Source organism: Chiloscyllium plagiosum, unplaced genomic scaffold (assembly GCF_037043375.1).
Source record: "Chiloscyllium plagiosum isolate Xiang-an unplaced genomic scaffold, Cpla_swu_hap1 HiC_scaffold_15, whole genome shotgun sequence".
Classification (NCBI taxonomy): domain Eukaryota; kingdom Metazoa; phylum Chordata; class Chondrichthyes; order Orectolobiformes; family Hemiscylliidae; genus Chiloscyllium; species Chiloscyllium plagiosum.
The window spans coordinates 50,955,229-50,975,976 of NW_028270153.1; the positions used below are offsets into that span (position 1 = coordinate 50,955,229).

General features: G+C 40.6%; 1 protein-coding gene across 1 annotated transcript in view; it reads left to right on the forward strand.

Moving 5' to 3' along the window:
- LOC122560041 (docking protein 5-like) overlaps positions 1-20,748 on the forward strand; it is a 419,354-nt gene that overhangs the window by 251,454 nt on the left and 147,152 nt on the right. The window contains exons 3-5 of the mRNA XM_043710213.2: positions 6,843-6,957; positions 14,402-14,521; positions 16,236-16,425. Coding sequence (XP_043566148.2) covers positions 6,843-6,957; positions 14,402-14,521; positions 16,236-16,425 — 425 coding nt within the window. The remainder of the gene's footprint in view (positions 1-6,842; positions 6,958-14,401; positions 14,522-16,235; positions 16,426-20,748) is intronic.

The following is a 20,748-nucleotide window of genomic DNA, read 5'->3' on the forward strand; positions in this document are numbered from 1 at the left end:
TTGGCCTTGACCTGATTGTCCTGTGAGCTTCTAAGTCCTAGAGAACATTAATCAAAGCCTACTCCTTTGAAAATCCAAAGGTGAGAAGTAAGTAATAGTTATCATCATATTATGGGATGGGACTTATGGGGAAAGTGGGCTCAGGGAAATTGAAGTCAAGAGCATACGTGTAACAGCAGAAGTAGGCCATTCAGCCCATTGAGTCTGCACTGACATCCAATGAGATTATCACTGATTTGATAATCCTCAGCTCCACTATCCTACCTATTGTCAAGAACCCTTGTTCTCCTGACTGTTTAAAAACCTATCCCTGAATATGTTTAGAGAACTGTACAGGATGTGTCACTGTGGTAAAGAATTTCATGGATTGACTACTCTCTGAGAGAAGTAATTCCTCCTCATCTCTGTCCTAAAATGGTGATCCCTTATTTTGAGATTTTACACTCTGTTTCTAGTCTCTAACGCAAGAGGAAATGACCTCTTTGCATCTAGCCCCCTAACAATCTTATGTTTCTCAATAAGGTCACCTCTCATTCTTCTAAATGTCACCAAGTATAGGCACAAATGACTCAACCTCTTCTCACAAGATAATCCCTTCACATCCAGGATCAGCCTCGTGATGTTTCTTTGGACTGCCTCCAATGCCGGTATAGCTTTCCTTAGATAGGGCTGAAAACTATTCATAATATTTCAGGTGTGGTCTAGCTAGTGTCTTGAATTATTTTAGCAAGACTTCCCTATTTTCCTAGGGTTTAAATTAAAGTGGTGCTGGAAAAGCACAGCAGGTCAGGCAGCATCTGAGGAGCAGGAAAATCGATGTTTCGGGCAAAAGCCCTTCCACTTCCTTTGAAATAGAGGCTAAAATTTCAATTTCCATCTCTATTTTGTACTGAACTTGTATGCTGTCTTCTTATGATTTATACACAAAGACTTCCAAATCCCTCTGTGCATGAAGCTTTCTGCAGTCTTTCTCCATTTAAATAATAATCAGCTACTTTCTTCTCCCTGTCAAAGTGCCTAACCTTACATTTTCCCATAGTATATTCCATCTGCTCAGTTTTTGACTACTCACTTAAAGTATCTATGTCCTTCTACAGACTTTGTTTTCTTCACCATTTATCTTGCTACCTATTTTTATGTCATTCACAATTTGGCCATTCCTCACAACTTATTAATACACAGTGCAAATACATGTGCCCCCTGCAGTGATCCCTCTGGCACTCCACTCGTTACAGGTTGCCATCCTGAAAACACAATCTTTATCACAACTCTTTGACTTCTATTAGTTAACCAATTCTCTACTTGTGCTAACATAATATCCTAACACATGGTCTTATCTTACTAAGCTGTCTAACATGATGCACCTTATCAAGTGCCTCCTGAAAGTCCAAATATATAACACCCACTGCTTTCTCGTTATCTGTAGTGCTTGCTATCTCCTTAAAGAATTCTAGTAAAATTTCCAGGCATGAATTACCCTTCATGAACTGCCTGTTATCTCATGTGTTTGTGCATGCTCTGCTATTTCATTTTTTACAATAAACTCTAACATTTTGTTGATAACAGATATTAAGCTACCAGGCTATACTTAGCAATTTTATGTCTCCTATTTTTTTTCAATAAATGAATTACATTGGAAGTTTTCCAATCCTTTGGCACTTTTCCAAATCTAAGTATTCTTGGAAGATTATTACTAGTGCATCCATTCTCTCTGTAGCTATTTCGTTTAATACCCTAGGATGCATCCATCAGTTCTTGATTGGTCTTTAGCTCCATTAGCTTCCCCAGTTCTATTTCTCTAGTGATAGATATTGTATTTATTGCTTCTCCCGCTTTTGTCCCTTGATTATTTAGTATATTTGGAATGTGGTTCTGTCATGAAGACTGATGCAAATTATTTATTTAACTCCTCTGCTGAAGATGACTTTCAGAGGTTACCACTTTCACTTCATTCATGCCTCCAGTTGCTCCCAGATTTGGTTAATTGGAGATCCCCATCCAACCAGCCAGGCTGGTCCACCTGGTTTCATAATACCCACCTGTCCCAACTACCACGAGGGCAGGTTAACAAGGAGATGATCAGTTGATGCATTTATGCAGCTATTAATTGATTGCTTAACAGCCTTAATTGGTGGCATGCCTAACACTTTCTTAAAGGACTCTTTAGTGTTGGTACAGAATCATCTCATCCAGTTGTTTCCTTTAGTCTCCCCCTCTCAGGCGACCATCAGGGAGGGGAAAATTGCACCCTGCGATTTCTAATGGGCATAGGAGAGATGAGGGAACATGGGTCTGACAGATGAGGGGTAGTGCTATGCGTCATGAGGTTGTCACACTGAGTGTGTGTAATAATTTAGTATAAAGAAAATATGAGAAGGAAATTGTGAAAAGAAGGATGACAGAAAATGTTTGTAGCTTCCCCCCTCTCCATGTCCAGTGCTGCATGCTGAGTCTTTTCCATTAATGTGAGCAATGAGGAAGAATTCCTTATAACCTTGTTCTTTTCCTGTTGTTGTCCCCTTGAAGGAAAATAGAAGTGGCTTAGTACTCATGCTGCTAAAAGCTTCTATGGTAAGGCAGCTTAGCATGTGATGCTGATCGAGAAGAATGAACAGCAGTTATATTGATGGGAGAAGATCTTGAAAATGAAAGTAAAAGGGTGTGCAGAAATGTGTGGTGTTGTGGTTGTAGAGACAAAATAAAACTGCAGATGCTGGAATCCAAAACAGACATGCAGGAGACTGGGAGAACACAGCAAGCCAGGCAGCATTAAGAGGTGGACAAGTCGATGTTTCAGGTGTAGCCCTTCTTCAGGACTGGGAGTGGGTGTGGGGGAGCTGCAGATAAATAGGGTTACAGGGGGACAGGGTGGTGAAGTGGGGATAGGTGAAGACAGGCAGAGAGTACAACCTGGTTGGTCAGTGGGAGGAATGAATCTGGTTGGTGGAAGGAAACAGTGGAAGGGAGGGGGAAGGACTGGCAAGGGAGTTGGGGGATGGGGAGGGAGGTTATTTGAAATTGGAGAACTCAATGTTGAGTCTTCCGGGCTGTAGGCTGCCCAGGTAAAAGATGAGGTGTTGTTCCTTCAATTTACAGTGTGGTTCATTTTGGCAATGGAGGAGGCCAAGGATGGTCATGTTAAAAAGGAATTGTATGGGGGAATTGAAATAGGTTGTGACTGGGAGGTCCGGTTGGCCCCTGCGGACCCAGCTGTGATGCTCATTGAACTGTTCCCTAAGTTTACATTCAGTCTCCCTGATGTAGAGAAGACTACATCGGGAGCACAGGATTGTGGCTGTAGCAGTGATATTGAAAGGAGGGTAGGGAAAGTTTCATCATAGTGCGACAGTGGAGAGATTAGGAAAGAAATAAAAAGGAGAACTTAACCAAACAGTTCTGGTAAGATCATTCATTATTTGTCTTGCACAGATTCCTGATGTTACAAACAATGTCACACTATTTCTGTGTTCTGCCATCTCTACAGTCAAGCGATCAACATTGGTAAGAGGAAGTCCTGCCTTCTGCTTATCTTTTACTGTGTCCAAGAACTGTATTCAAGGACTTCAGCTGCAGTCAACCTATCAGTAGAATATCCACAACTTTCATATCCACTGCCCTCAAACAAAAGGTTTAATTTAAACAATAGCAAACTCTGCCAGGTTTTGTTTCTTGCTGATCCACAGGCTGCCTTTTTTTAAATTAGACTCCCTACAGTATGGAAGCAAGCCATTCAGCCCAACAAGTCCACACCTACCCTCCAAAGAGCAGACCCATTCCCCTACCCAATATTTACACCTGACTAATGCAACTAACACTACAGGCAATTTAGCATGGCCAATTCACCTGACCTGCACATCAGTTCAGGTGAATTGGATTGGGGGAGGAAACCAGAGCACTGGAGGAAACCCACGCAGACACAGGGAGAATGTGCAAACTCCACACAGACAGTCGCCTGAGGCTGGAATGGAACCCAGGTCCCTGGCACTGCAAGACAGCAGTGCTAACCACTGAGTCACCGTGCCACTCACGGTGTTAGTCTTAATTTAATAGCATTGGCAGCACACTTGGAATATCATCTAGAGATTGTGGTTTGAAATTCTGTCAACCTTCGCTCAACAATAGCACTGTCACTTTTGAGCCAAAAGCTATTGGGTTGAAGTCCCACTCCAGTGATGCGAGCACAAAATCCAGGCTGACGCTCCTAATGCTTTATGGAGGAGTGCTGCACCTTTAATGCATCTGTGTGTGGAATGAAATGTAGCAGTGAGCCTCTGTCTGCTCCACAGTTGGACATAAAAGATGACATGACACCATCAAGATGAGCAGGAACATTTCTCCCTTCTATCAAATTTAATATTTATCCCTCAACCATAGCTAAAGGAGCACATCATTATGGCATCATTTGTGGAATCTTGACATGCAAACATTGGCTACCACCTTTCCTACATTTCATGAGTGACCACACTTCAGAAGTGTTTCATTGGCGGCAAAGCACTTTGAGGCTTGTTGTAGTTCTGTTCGCCGAGCTGGAAATTTGTGTTGTAGATGTTTCGTCCCCTGTCTAGGTGACATCCTCAGTGCTTGGGAGCCTCCTGTGAAGCGCTTCTGTGATCTTTCCTCTGGCATTTGTAGTGGTTTGAATCTGCTGCTTCCAGTTGTCAGTGTTGGAAGGATTCGATTCTTTCAGCATTCATGCAGGAACCGGAGTTGTTCGTATGTGGTGCTTAGGCGGTTGGCACAAGATTCCCATTTCCTGGCTTGTCTTAGCGTCTCTCGTCCGTAGGTGTTCAAAGTTTGTGAGTTCAAACTGACAACAGGAAGCGGCAGATTCAAACCACTACAAATGCCGGAGGAAAAATCACAGAAGCGCTTCACAGGAGGCTCCCAAGCACTGAGGATGTCACCTAGACAGGGGACGAAACGTCTGCAACACAAATTCCCAGCTCGGCGAACAGAACCACAACAACGAGCACCCGAGGTACAAATCTTCTCACAAACTTTGAACTTTGAGGCTTCTTCAGATCATGAGTATTATATAAATGCAAGACTTTATATAATGAGTTGGCATGTTGTTTTCTCCTGCCATTTTAAAAATCAAATCTAAACTCTACAAATATCATTTAGAATTGTGTGTATATTGAGTTAACAAAGTAATATGTTAGCTTAATGGTAGTTTCAAAAGTATTTTTCAGTGATTTATTAATGGGCCTCATGTGGATCATAAGATTTTGAACAGACACAAAAGTCTATGAGTAGTCAATTCATTATTAGGTGGTTACAAAGTCATCTATTATTGTGATATAGAGAAGGTTCTGTATCTCAGCAAAGTCTTCTTTGTCTGTTATTGGAGTTTATCATTGTTTGGTTTGGGCAGACTAGAGTGGAGGTTAATGTGTAGCCGGCTGAGCAGGAAGCTATGACTGTGATCGAAAAATCAAAAAGTACAAATAATCAAGAAGTAAGGGAAATACTTCTCTGATTAAGTTATAGGTTTTGGTGCTTAATAAGGATTGCAGCTGATCAAGCTGAAGCCAACATGTTATTTTCACTTGATTTAAATCAAACATTGCATTCAAGAAAAATACTGGTGTGTTCAATGAAAATAAAGATACTTGTAATGCCTAGGTAAGGTATACTTCTGACTGAAAATTGGGTCTTACAACACAGAATATATTCAAACATCTGTCCTTTCCATTGTGGACCTATAGGAGCAAGGGCAGTGAAATTAGCTTCAGAGGATATGATAGTTAAACATGACCTTTTCATTCCATCTTCAGTGACACCATTGTACCACTCTTCTGTTTCACTAAAGATATATTATTCAGGAAAAGATAAATTATTCCAAAATTTTCCAATGTATCATCTCGAAATGAAGTATGATATAAATAGAATGCATGACAGTGTGATTTATAATAGCTATTGAGCTTGTGATGAGGATCTCATAACCTGATGAGCAGTGGGATCTGGTGGCACTCAATCGTATAATTTATATTAACCATTGTTTTTACATTACACATTCTCTTAAGCCAGAGGTTCCCAAAAACATTTTTGCTGAACCTTACCCCAGACCATCCCTTTCACAATGAAAAGTATTTTTCTTGGTACTTAAGGTTGTTTCAGATATGACTGGTAATGTCAGCCATTTTATCATGTTAGCTTTTTGAAAGGTATTGCAAGCTGTTTTGAATAAGACTAAGAAATGCAATTCTGTCATTAGTTCTCAAAGGCCAGGAAATTGTGGAACTGACCACAGCTCCAGTAGAGTCGTACCATTAAGTCAGAAGTAGATCTGAGGAACTTTTCGACAATAAATCAACGGTTCTGTGAGCACCCTTTCATGACCTCATCATGATCCACCCCCTTAGAAACCTTTCTGTCTGCAGAAATGCCACATAGACTGTTTGATCCTATATATATATACATATATATATATATATAGTCCTGCTTATTCCCAGAAGCAGCATTAAATGGTGGAAGGAGTCTAACAGCACAATGATACTGTCCCTATCTCTGAGCAAGGAGAGTTCAGTTCTAGTCTCATCTGTCCCAGAGATGTATCCAAACAACTAGAATAAATGAAATGTAATTTATAATCTGCACTATATGTCATTGCTTATTTTTTCTTTCTGATGATAATATTTTTATTTTCCCATTAGTCGACTTTCCTAAGGCAAGTATTGGATTACAAATGGAACAGATCTTTGCCTGAGTAAATATTGCACCAAAGCCTTTTAGCTGTTCCTTGGTCCCTCTGGAATTACATTACCCTCTTTCCCAGGAATAAAGGATATGGCTAACTGTCAACAAGTGATATTCAGAACTGTAAAATGTTGATCTTTCAGGTTACAGACCTCAGTAATATAAAGAATGTGACAAGGCTACCAAAGGGCACTAAGAGGCATGCTGTACTCATCATCTTCAGTGATGATACTTCAAAAACCTTTGCATGTGAGTCAGGTAGGTACCAAATACATCTCAGAACCAGTATGTTCTATTCATGTAAGAAATATGGAAATATTTGAGTATTTTATAATTTGTTCTCAGCTTTCCCTTTCTATCAAAAGATTCAAAGAAACAAACTTCCAAAAAAGCACAAAAAATCATTAAGATAAACTGCACTAGGATCCATTGATGTCGTACAGTGCACAGCTGCTATTCTCCACCCCCACCCCCAACTTTAGTAGCTACTGGGGACTGCACCGCTTAATTCCCTGAAGGTAGAGCATTATTTAACAAAGCATCACAGGATGGCCACAGGACTGAACCTTGTTGACAATCAATCAGTTTCACTAATGCTTGTGTTGATAAGCAAACATTGGGAGAGGTTGAATAAACTGGGACTATTAGAACATACAACAAAGAACATACAACAATACAGCACAGTACAGGGCCTTCGGCCCTCAATGTTGCGGTGACTTGTGAAACCGATCTGAAGCCTCTAACCTACACTATTCCATTATCATCCATATATTTATCCAATGACCATTTAAATGCCTTTCAAGTTGGCGAGTCTACTACTGTTGCAGGCACAGCATTCCACGCCTTTACTACTCTCTGAGTAAAGAAACTACCTCTGACATCTGTCCTATATCTATCACCCCTCAGTTTAAAGCTATATCGCCTCATGCTAGCCATCACCATCCGAGGAAGAAGGCTCTCACTGCCATCCTATCTAATCCTCTGATCATCTCATATGCCTCTGTTAAGTCACCTCTCAACCTTCTCTCTAACAAAAACAGCCTCAAGTCCCTCAGTGTTTCCTCATAAGACCTTCTGTCCATACCAGGCAACATCCTAGCAAATTTCCTCTGCACCCTTTCCAATGCTTCCACGTCTTTCCTATAATGTGGCAACCAGAACTGTATGCAATACTCCAAGTGCAGCCACAGCAGAGTTCTGTACAGGTGCAATATGACCTCATGGCTTCAAAACTCAATCCCTCTAACCAATAAAACCTAACACACCATAGCTTTCTTAACAACCCTATCAACCTGGGTGGCAACATTCAGGGATCCATATACATGGACACTGAGATCTCTCTGCTCAACCACACTATCAAGAATCTTACCATTAGCCAAGTTCTTTGTATTCCTGTTTCTCCTTCCAAAGTGAATCACCTCACACTTTTCTGCATTAAGGTCCACTTGTCACCTCTCAGCCCAGCTCTGCAGCTTATCTCTGTTCCCATTGTAACCTGCTACATCTTTCTGCACTGTTCACAACTCTACCGATTTTAGTGTCATCTGCAAATTACTAACACATCCTTCTACACCTCGTCCAGGTCATTTATAAAAATGACAAATATACTAATCCATCTTTCTATGCTGTCATCCAGGTAGTTTATAAAAATGACTAACAGTAGTGGCCACAAAACAGATCCTTGCAGTATACCACGAGTAACTGAACTCCAGGATGAACATTTCCCCATCAATCACCGTCTTCTTTCAGCTAGCCAATTTCTGATCCAAACCTCTAAGTCACCCTCAATCCCATGCCTCCGTACTTTGTGCAATAGCCTACCATGGGGAACCTCACTGAAATCCATATAGGCCACATCAACCACTTTACCCTCATCCACCTGTTTGGTCACCTTCTCAAAGAACTCAATAAGGTTTGTGAGGCACAACCTAAGGAATATAACCTGTAGAAGAGGGATCACTTTATCCTGGGAAGTAACACAGAGCAAAATATATTCTTTTATTTTTGAAGGGGTGTGAATAAAACCGTGTTGACTATTCCTAATCCAATTATTTCTTTCTAGATGATTATAAATCCTATCTCTTATCATCCTTTCCAATACTTTACCCATAACCAAAGTTAGGTTCACTAGTCTATAATTACCAGGGTTGTATCTACTTCCTTTCTTGAATAGGGGAACAACATTTGCTATCCTCCAGTCTTCTAGCACTATTCCTATAGACAATGATGACAGAAAGATCAAAGCCAATGGCTCTGCAATCTCCTGGCTTCCCAGAGAATCCTAGGATAAATTCCATCCGGCCCAGGGGACTTAACTATTTTCATACTTGCCAGAATTACTAACACCTCCTCCTCATGAACCTCAATCCCATCTAATCAAATAGCCTGTATCTCAGTATTCTCCTTGACAACATTGTCTTTTTCCTGTGTGAATACTGATGAAAAATCTTTGTTTAGCGCCTGTCTTATCTCTTCAGATTTCACGCACAACTTCCCACTACTGTCCTTGACAGGACCTAATCTTACTCCAGTCGTTCTTTTATTCCTGACAGACCTATAGAAAGCTTTAGGGTTTTCCTTGATCCTACCTGCCAAAGACTTCTCATGTTCTCTCCTGGCTCTTCTTAGCTCTCTCTTTAGGTCCTTCCTGGCTTACCTGTAACACTCAAGCACCCTAACTGAGCCTTCACGTCTCATCTTCACATAAGCCTCCTTCTTCCTCTTGACAAGCGCTTCACCTTCTTTTGTAAACCACAGTTCCCTCGCTCGACCACTTCCTCCCTGACTGACAGGTACATACTTAGAAAAGACACACAGTAGCTGTTCCATGGACAAGCTCCACATTTCAATTGTGCCCATCCCCTGCAGTTTCCTTTCCCATTCTATTTTCTCTGAAGCTTTAGAAGGTGAAAGTTGACCTTGCAGAGGTTTATAAAATCATGAGGGTCATGGGGAGGTTAAATAGATAAGGTATTTCCCCAGGGTGGGGGAGTCCAAAACCAGAAGGTTTAGATTTATAATGAGAGGAGACAGATTTGAAAGGGATCTAAAGGGCAACTTTTTCACACAGAGAGTAGTGCATGTATGGAATGAACTGCTAGAGGAAGTGGGGGAGGGCTCGTATAATTATAACATTTAAAAGGCATCTGAATGGGTATCTGAATAGAGGGATGTGGGTCAAATACTGGCAAATGGGACTAGATTTGTTTAGGATATCTGGTCAGCATGGATGAGTTGGACTAAAAGGTCTGTTTCCATGCTGTACATCTTTATGACTTGATGATTCTTAGACTGGCATACAGAGAATATGAACATTTTATGCAATTATTATTTACGAAGACGGTAATACAGATAAATATACAATTTTTTTTGGTTCATGTCATTCAGCATTTGTAGCGTTGGTGTTCTTGATAGGTACTGAAACTTTAAGGTTTGACATTTGTCGAGGGGTGGTGGGCTTAAACTGTTGGATAAGGAATTGATCCTAGTTGTAGAGTCAACTTCCTATTCATAGGCCCATCCAGATGCCTTTTAAATACTGTAATCATACCAACCTCCACCACTTCATTTGGCAGTTCATTCCAAACACACACCACTCTCTGTGTGAAGACGTTGTCTCTTAAGTCTTTCCCCTCTTACCTAAAAGGTATGCCCTCTAGTTCTGGACTCCTTCACCTGGAGAAAAGACTTTGCCTATGTGCCCTATCCATGCCCTTCACCATTTTATAAACGTTGATAAGGTCACCTCTCAGCCTCCGATGCTCCAGGGAAAATAACCCCAGCCTGTTCAGCCTTTCCCTATAGCTCAAACCCTCCAACCCTGGCAACATCCTTGTCAATCTTTTCTGAATGCTTTCAAGTTTCACAATATCCTCCCTATAGGAGGGAGATCAGAATTGCACTCCATATTCAAAAAGTGGCCGAACCAATGTCCTGTACAGCTGCAGCATGGTCTCCCAACTCCTATACTCAGTACTCTTACCAATAAAGGAAAGCATACTAAACACTTTCTTCGCTATCCTATCTACCTGTGACTCCACATCAAGGATATATGAACCTGCACTCCAAGTGTTCAGCAACACTAATATTTTGCCTAATGTTTTAAATGAGAAAGAAAATAAATGAGCATATAGAGTAGACATTGAACCTCTCTGAAAAAGCAAAGCATGGAAAGATAAAGAATGATCAATCCTTCCTCATAGATCATCTATCTGTACACCTTCAAAAGTCAAATAATATCTCTTGCTCTGTGCTGCTCTTCAGGATAAAGTGATTCCTCTGCAGGCTATGTTCCTTATCTTTCTCTTCTGGTCTGTTCTCAACTGTTTCATTGAAACGGAGAAAGTGAGGACTGTAGATGCTGAAGATCAGAGTCAAAATGTGTGGTGCTGGAGAAGCACAGCCGGTCAGGCAGTATTCAGCATTAGCAGCATTCCTGATGAAGAGCTTATGCTCGAAATGTCGACTCTGCAATCTTCATCCCGACCTCTCCGCCCCCACCCCCTCTCTAGCCTATCACCCTCACCGTAACCTCCTTCCACCTATCGCATTCCCAACACCCCTCCCCCAAGTCCCTCCTCCCTACCTTTTATCTTAGCCTGCTTGGCACACCTTCCTCATTCCTAAAGAAGGGCTTATGCCCGAAACGTCGATTCTCCTGCTCCTTGGATGCTGCCTGACCCGATGCGCTTTTCCAGCAATACATTTTTCAGCACTTTCTCAGAAGAGTATGTTAATGTAGCCAGAAACTAAAAGAGCTAAAAAGGTTGAGATTAGCATCCATTGACGAAATAGTCATTTGACTTTCAAGTATGGTTCATTATACCATGGTGCTGCATGGTGCTGTCAACGCAACTATGATGGAATGAGCGAACAACAACTATATTTTTTGTTTAAATAATATTAATGCATTAAAACTTCCTAAGATGTTTCAAAGAAATGTTAGCAGCAAAATTTGACACCAATCATGCAAAGTGATATCAGAAAAAATAGCCAATGCTTTGTGAAAAGATTAAGTTTCAAGACATGGTTTAAAGGCAGGGAGGTGGGGAGATTTATGAAGAGAATTCCAGAGCTTAAGTCTAAGTCTACAATTTTGGAACAAAAGTTCAAAATTGGAGGAGGACAGAGGCTTCAAAGAATTTTGTGGCTTGAGGAGGTTACAGCAATAGAAACACCAAGGTCAGACTAGAAAGTAAATATAAGAATTTTAAAATCAGGCATAGGTAAGTGAGGTAAGGTCTGGCTAGCAGAGATTTGGGTGCTGTCAAGTTTGTGTAAGTTGGCAAATTGGAGACCAGCCAGAAGATAGAATGGTCTGAGAACACCTGCGTGGCAACGCGGTCAGAATTTGATTGTATGATTGCCTGAATAAGTCTGTTAGACTTGCAGTGACAAAGATCGAAGAGTTCACGGTGCTAACTCCATTGAAGATGATTCATTCATAATTAGGTGTTACAGCAGACATAAATTCTAGGTTTTGGATGTAGGTTTGCTCGCTGAGCTGGAAAGTTCATTTCCAGATGTTTCGTTACCCTACTAGCTAACATCTTCAGTAGGCCTCAGGTGAAGCAATGGTGAAAATTCCTGCTTTCTATTTATATGTTTGGATTTCTTTGGGTTGGTGATGTCATTTCCTGTGGTGATGTTATTTCCTGTGGTGAAGTAACTTCCTGTTTCTTTTCTCAGGGAGTGGTAGATGGGGTCTAACTCAATGTGTTTGTTGATAGAGTTCCGGTTGGAATGCCATGCCTCTAGGAATTCTCATGTATGTCTTTGTTTGGCTTGTCCTAGGATGGATGTGTTGTCCCTGTCGAAGTGGTGTTCTTCCTCATCCGTATGTGAGGCTCATGAAAGAGGGTCATGTCTTTTTGTGGCTAGTTGTTGTTCATGTATCCTGGTGGCTAGTTTTCTGCCTGTTTGTTTGTTTGTTACAGACCTTGCACAGTATCTTAGCAGAGGCAGTAATGCAGAGACTTGAACAAACAGCTCTGCCATACATCTAACCCAAAATTTAGGTCCGCTACGTGGATGACATCTTTGTCATCAGTAAACGAAACAAATTAGAGGAAACATTCAAGACCATCAATAATACCCTTATTGGCATAAAATTCACTAAAGAGGAGGAAAACAACAAACTGCCATTCCTAGCTGTCACAGTAGAGCGAACAGCCAATGGGGAACTTCAAACTAGCAACTACAGGAAAACAACACATACAGACCAAATATTGAACTACAGAAGCACTCATCCCAATACTTACAAACAAAGCTGTATCGGAATATTATTTCAATGAGCCAACATACACTGCAGCACAGAAGATTTATGCAGAGCAGAGGAAAATCACCTATACCGTGTATTCAAAAAGAATGGGTTCCCAATGAACACAGTCCGCCGATTTCTCAACATCAAAGCCAAACAAGCAGACAAAACACATCCAGAAACCCTAGCCACTCTCCCCTACATCAAAGACATCTCTGAAATGACTGCCAGACTATTCAGACCCTTTGGCATCATGGTAGTCCACAAACCCACCAACACACTAAAACAGCAGCTAATGAACTTGAAAGACCCTATACAGACAACAAGCAAAACTAATGTCATTTACAAAATACAGTGCAAGGACTGTAACAAACACTACATTGGACAAACAGGCAGAAAACTAGCCACCAGGATACATGAACACCAACTAGCCACAAAAAGACATGACCCTCTTTCACTAGTAACCTCACATATGGATGAGGAAGGACACCACTTCGACTGCGACAACACATCCATCCTAGGACAAGCCAACAAAGACATGCACAAGAATTCCAAGAAGCATGGCATTCCAACCGGAACTCTATCAACAAACACATCGAGTTAGACCCCATCTAACACCCCCTGAGAAAAGGAACAGGAAGTGACTTCACCACAGGAATTGACATCACCACCCAAAGAAACCCAAGCATATAAATAGAAAACAGGAATTTTCACTATTGCTTCGCCTGAGGCCCACTGAGGTAACAAAACATCTGGAAATGAACCTTCCAGCTCAGCGAGCAAACATACATCCAAAACCTCAACCTGAGTTACAAATCTTCTCAAAACTCGATATATTCTAAATAACAAGAAGCTCACTGTCTGAAGTATAAAATTAACCCTATTTCATTTTAAAATGGCATAAACTGAAAGTAGCTGATAAAAGAAAGGCTCAGAATAAAAGTAGCATTAATATAAAACCAGAAATGTAAAGTTTATGAGTCACTAATTTCTTTACGTCTAAACTTAACTTGCAAAACATCGGATTTGGTTTCCTTTTGTCATTAAGGATTGTAGATTAATAACAATTAATGTAGACATATTATGCAGGATTCAACTGTCTAATAATCACTGAGCTGATAGCAAGTACCTATGTATCTGTTCACTGCTCACACGAATCAATGATTAGGTTGAAGGAAAATATTCGCTTTCACATTTAGCATTAAAGACCATCATAAATATTCATGTTCAATTTTAGGTTATTGTGGTTCAAAAGCCATTGGAAACTGTAGCCTTTTGAAACATAAAGTACCACTTTGCTAATTGCTAGACCTCAGATCCAAACATAATTAATAAATATTAACTTGAGCTTGAAGTCATTAGTTTAATTGTTAAGGTTCTCCAGGATTGTGAAGTAAAATTGAGTTCCTGCCGATAAAGCATTAATTCTATGTGTTTTTATAGAGCTTGAGGCTGAGGAATGGTGCAAGCTCCTGCGCATGGAGTGTCTGGGAAGCAGACTCAATGACATTACCCTTGGAGAACCTGATTTGTTGACAGCTGGTGTTCAGAGAGAACAAACAGGTATGGATCACTAAATATTTGTATCAGCTGTAATAAACATTTGCTGCTCTAAAACAAATCATCCAATGGAATTTGCCAAAAAGATGTAGGTAGATGATAGGGTGATCATGAGCATGGATTTGAGGACCCCATTGTATCATAGCTCTGGATGAAGCTGCTGGTGACTGACATACAACAGAATTCATTGCTCAGTCATTACTGTGAAGGGAAAGCCTGCCAAATAGTATAGTCATGAGAAGTGAGGCTTGATTGAGCTTAGGAAGCCAATGATGGCATTGGTTTAGTGATAGAGTTTTTAGTGTCGATTGGAAGTGAGAAAATATTATTGCTCATTTGTAGCACTGAGTGAGAGCGAATCCCAAATCTGGAAAAAATGACATTTAACTTTACAAGAAAGGTCAGTAAAGGTTAAGTTCAGTGTTTAATTATTAGTTTTTAGGGACTGTGTTTAATGCTCTCCCTTGGGGCATATTTTGTGACAGGGTCTATTTACTAGGAGGTCAGGTGGTGGGTGGGGACCTGTGGATGGATTTCCTAACCTGCCACTACTTGAGCCATCAAATGAGTCTGCAGTTGAGAAGGGGGGACTCTCTGAAAGCCAGTCCCATGCTATTGCTGCTGACACATAAAATCCACAACCCCTCGCCCCATGATCCCTCTCCCACCACCATTCAGCTGTGGCATGGTGCTTTGAGTGGATGTAGTACTGGCAGCAGCCACTAAACACCTCTCCAGTGGTACTGCTGAGCAATGGAGAATAGCTGGCTTCTGATTGGTGGGCAAGTCTACAGTGGGAGCGTGGGGAAGGCAGTGGGCAGGGGTTGAGGTGGGAGCGGGAAGTGTCCTTAATCTCAGGAAAGATTCTTGACTACCCAGTAAAATGCCTATTGAGCACTTGATCATCATGAAAAGAGGTGTCTTAGGGCTCTCACAGGCTTTCCAGCCATTGAAGCAATCAATTGTCAACTTTATTAAATTATATCCTGAGATTATAACTCTGTCTCTGTCCGTGCGTCTGTTTTTTCTCCTCCTTTCTCTTTTGCAAGGATACTAGTAAGTATCAACAAATTCACGTAATAGTCCTAATAATTAGATGGTTTTTAGAGTTTAGAATAATGGTCCCTGTGAAGGTGTTTAGTTGGCAGTCAAACATCAGTGAAACTAAAACTAATGGAAATTTGCCAAATTTTCAGATGATACCAAATAGTAATCAATGTCAAGATCTAAAAGAATCTTTACAAGTTTGAATTGTGAGTAGAGAAATGGCAGACAATGTTAAGTAGATAAATGTAAGGTAACTTTTTTTTGGCAGAAGGAAGATTAATATTAATATTTCCATTCAATTCTCATATCCCCTAATACCCAAAGAATCCATAAAATATTGAATAGAGTCAACGATTAAGCATTTTTTAAAAATTCTAAAGATGCAAAACCTTCTGCTAAATGACCATGTGCTTGTAACACTGGAGCAAGAGAGACCTTGGGGAGCTTTAACAAACATGTTGCCATTGTAGCAGAAATTTTTTTTTAGCATTTAAATTGGGAGATTAAATTTTGAAACAGAAATTGTCACTAAAGAGATTTCATCTGGAGCACTGTGTACAATTTTGGTCTCCTTATGTTAAAAGGGGAGTTAATTGTTTGAGGAGTATGGATAAGTCATCTTTGAGGAAGGATTAATGATTCCTTGTCCTGCCACGCTTTGCTTTTTCAGAGAGGTTCAATGTCTATTTAATGCCATCTCCTAATCTGGATGTACATGGAGAATGCACATTACAAATAACGTATGAGAATATCTGTCTTTGGGATATCCACAACCCCAGACTAAAACTGGTCTCGTGGCCTCTCAGTGCACTCAGACGATATGGGCGGGACCCTACTTGGTTCACATTTGAAGCTGGCAGGTAAGAAGCCATTTTTATTATTTTTTCACCTTGTTCTTATACAGAAGATTATTCTTTAACTTGAGGTTTGTTACTTATTGGTACTCTTACAATTTTTTCTCAGTTCATTGAAATGGACAAAAAATGAAGAAATTGGATCAAATATTTTAGATTGTATCAATATGAATATTCTGATCAGCTAACATATTGCTGTATATATTCATCCCAAAATATTGGGCTGACCACTGTTTCCCCTTTGCATAAATGCTCATTAATAACAGAAATACTGCTGCTTTAGCTTAAATTTCATCTGACATTCTGGCATAATACTGAGCAGTCCTTTGTTAGTATATCTTCGAGGAGAAAGTGAGGACTGCAGATGCTGGAGATCAGAGCTGAAAATGTGTTGCTGGAAAAGCGCAGCAGGTCAGGCAGCATCCAAGGAGCAGGAGAATCGATGTTTCGGGCATGAGCCCTTCTTCAGGAATGAGGAAAGTGTGTCCAGCAGGCTAAGGTAAAAGGTGGGAGGGGGTCAGTCGGTTCCGTAGGCAGGTGCTGAGGAAGGAGATGTGGCTGTGGTAGCGAGTCTGTTTGAGAACGTGGCTGAAGAGCTTCTGGGCAGAGGAGATGACCTGGGGTGTGCAGTGAGAGAGGGACTCACTGAAATCCTTGTAGAGGGAGGAAGAGAGCTTCTTCAAGGAAGGCATCCTTGCAAGAGGATTCACAGTAGGTTAAAATCTTTGAGGAGAAAGTGAGGACTGCAGATGCTGGAGATCAGAGCTGAAAATGTGTTGCTGGAAAAGCGCAGCAGATCAGGCAGCATCCAAGGAGCAGGAGAATCGACGTTTCGGGCATGAGCCCTTCTTCAGGAATGAGGAAAGAGTGTCCAGCAGGCTAAGATAAAAGGTAGGGAGCTCCCTACCTTTTATCTTAGCCTGCTGGACACACTTTCCTCATTCCTGAAGAAGAGGTCGTGCCCGAAACGTCGATTCTCCTGCTCCTTGGATGCTGCCTGACCTGCTGCGCTTTTCCAGCAACACATTTTCAGCTTTGTTAGTATATATCTATTTCCTGAAGTTGATATCACTGTATATTGCTGATGCCATAACATGAGTGATAGGAGTAGCCCATCCAGCTTGTTAATTTTCCCACTCAGTTCTCATATTCCCTGCTTCCCAAAGAATTCATAAAATATTGAGTATAGTCGTCAGTTTATCATCCACAGGGAATTCCAAAGATGCAACACCTTCTGAGCGGAGTAATCTCCTCTTATTTTAGTCTTAAGAATCAATTCATTTTATTCTGATATATAACTTTAAAACATGTAGCTTAATTTTGCCAGTTGTAGCATAGGATAGATTGAAAATTAGTTTTTACCCTGCATCGTCATCACTGCAAGCTCCATGTCCAATCTTATGGCTATATTTTCATTCCCACATGCACAATGCTTTTGGTCTTGATGTGCTTACACAACATATTGACAGAGATGCAATCCTAGCCAGGTGTGGAACTAGGGCAAAGTACAGAACTTGTGAACTACCAAATCTTAGCTAAGAGATCCAATTTGAGTCCTTTGCTTTTTTTTCTTGAGGTGGGTTGTGGAAGGAATTGAGTCACTTGATGTCCTCTCAGACTTTGCTGAGCTGGAGGGGAATTTGTTTCACCAGTTGGATAACCATCTGGATGGTAGATGAATGCAGTATCTCTGGCTTGTTTTATGAGTAGATAATTGTTACCATGTAGTAGAATGTTATTTCTGCGTGGCAATTAATGTGCATGTGTTTTGCCTCACCTTACAATTATCTGTTTGAGTAAAGGGCAGAGAAATGACCATTGGAATTAAATCCTCAAAACTGTGAAGTGATCCATTTTGGTGGCTATTTCCAATTTGTCCATAATAAGCAATTTGTCCTGACTCCAAACTGCCTCTCTTGGTTCAGGTTTGGTAGTTTGATTGCTTTGTATATGAAAAATTAGTACCACATCTGGCTAGGATGATGAGCATTCCTTTCCTCCTGCACTTTGTCCAAATCATCATCTTGTACTCACTGCATGAGTGTGAGTGGGAACACAGGGCATTCAGTTCTCAGTCAACTTCCAATGAGGTGTTGATTAGTCCTGAATCATTTTGGAATGGAGTTGAATGATGGCTCTCAGAAGTGCAAGTTGGACATCGTTGTTCCTCTTCAGCAATGATTGAATTGTACATACTCCTCCTTCAGCTTCACCATTTACCTGAAGGTATCTTGGTGAACTGGTAGTGAGAACAAAGCTATATGATGCGTAATTATTGGTACGTTGATGTCTAACATTACAATGCCTATGTGCCGCACACATTGAGTTCAACAATTGAGTTCTCTGTCATGGCTTGAATTCTGTCCTGCAGGAGTAATCATCTCCTACTATCAAAGATATCTTGACCCTGTTCAGAGAAGTTTGTTTCAAAACATTCTCATGGTTGCAATGGAAAGGAAGATGACATTGACATTTCTGTCGTCTCCTGATGATGAACACTAGAAATGATACAGTTCAATATCACGATTTGCACTATTTTTGAGAGACTTAACCACCAAATAGGATCTCTTGCTCCGGTTTGACATGACATGATGCCTGAATATCCTTGGTACAATAGTTGTAGTATGTCAAGTATTGGGACACTCAGAATGGCTAATCTTGATTCATAGATGAGTAAATCATCAGTTGTACAGTCCTATCCTTTCATAGTATTGTCTGAGAATAGGAACATGTGGTATATACACTGCCCAACCTCTGCACAGCACTATCTGATCCGAGGACATTATACGTCAGATTTTTATGTCTGTTTTATTTAGTTGCTAAATTGTTACTGGTAGAGTGGTGGTTGTTGCTGATGTAAATGTTTATCTCCCTTTAACAGAAACTATTTCACCTTGTACAATGTATCTGCTATGGTCTCCAGCTTTCTGGGCACATATTCTGTATTTGGATCAAACCTTGTCACCTTCAGTTTAAAATCATTATACTTGGGAAACATTCTTATTTACTCCTCATAATTTAAGAGTGTCATCAAGGCTTTTTAATCTGTTTCTAGCTTGAGTTAAAGATCTTGAACAAAACCTGCAAATTTTTCACAAACCCAAGTTGAAGCCAATGCTTCTTTCTCTATCTCTGCATATCTCTGCTCAGACTCCATTGATGAAAGGGAATTAACTTCAGCTGAAAGGGCAGAGAAATGTTCGGTGGAATTTAATCCTCAAAGCTGTAAAATGGTGCATTTTGGGAGGGCTAATGAGGGAAGGATATACACAATAAATGGTAGGTCTGTAGGGAGTACTGAGGAACAGAGCAACACTGCTGTACAAGTCTATACATCCCTGAATGTGTCAGCACAGGTAGATGGTGGTGAAGAATGCATATAGAATGCTTGCCTTCATTAGCTGGGGTGTAGAATATAGGAGCAAGGAAGTCTCATTTCAATGTTATAATACATTGGTTCAGCCACAGATGGATTACTTGCAGTTCTGTATACCACACAATCAGAAGAATTACATCAGAGGAGTACAGATGTTGCCTGGGTTGAAAAGCCTCAGTTATGAGGAGAGATGGGATAGGTTGGGTTAGTTTTCATTGGAGCAGAGGAGGCTGAAGGTGTATCTGATTGGGATATACAAATTTATGAGAGGCATAGGCAAGAGTAGTTCATGAGAATCTTTTCCCCATGGTAGACTTGCATAAGACCAAAGAGCTTAAGTTTTAGGTGAGGAGTAAATGGATGTGAGGAGATTTGAGGAAAACTGTTCACTGAGAGGGTGGGAGAAATATGATGAAGGCAGGTACTTTTGCAAGAGTTAAAAAGCTTTTGAATGAGCACTTAAATGGCAGGACAAAGGGGGCTATGGACCAAGTGCAGGTAAATGGGATTAGTGTACATTGGTGTTTATTTGTTGGCATAGACATGTCAGGCGGAAGGGCCCTTATCTAAATTGTGTGACTCTAAGTTCTATACTTTTCATCCAGCTTTATGTAAAAAAGCATAGCTGCTGGTCCTGCAGAAGATACATTTGCAGTAATATTATTTGGTGACTGAGTCATAGCAAGCTAAATTAAGACCAGCATCTCTCTGATTTTCTCAAAAGACTCCTCTTGTGCTTCCTCCCAGCATCCCATCTTGTCATAAAACTGACTAATGAATGACCCATTGACAGCTCGGTTGGTCAATAACCTCTGGACTTTATTTATTATCTCCATGAATCACTAGAGCTCAATTCCAAAGATGGAAATTGCTTGACGATTCCTGTCTTCTGTGAATTAACTCTGACAACAAGCGAATCCAGAAGGTGCCCAAAGAAGTTGACAGTTAGTTGG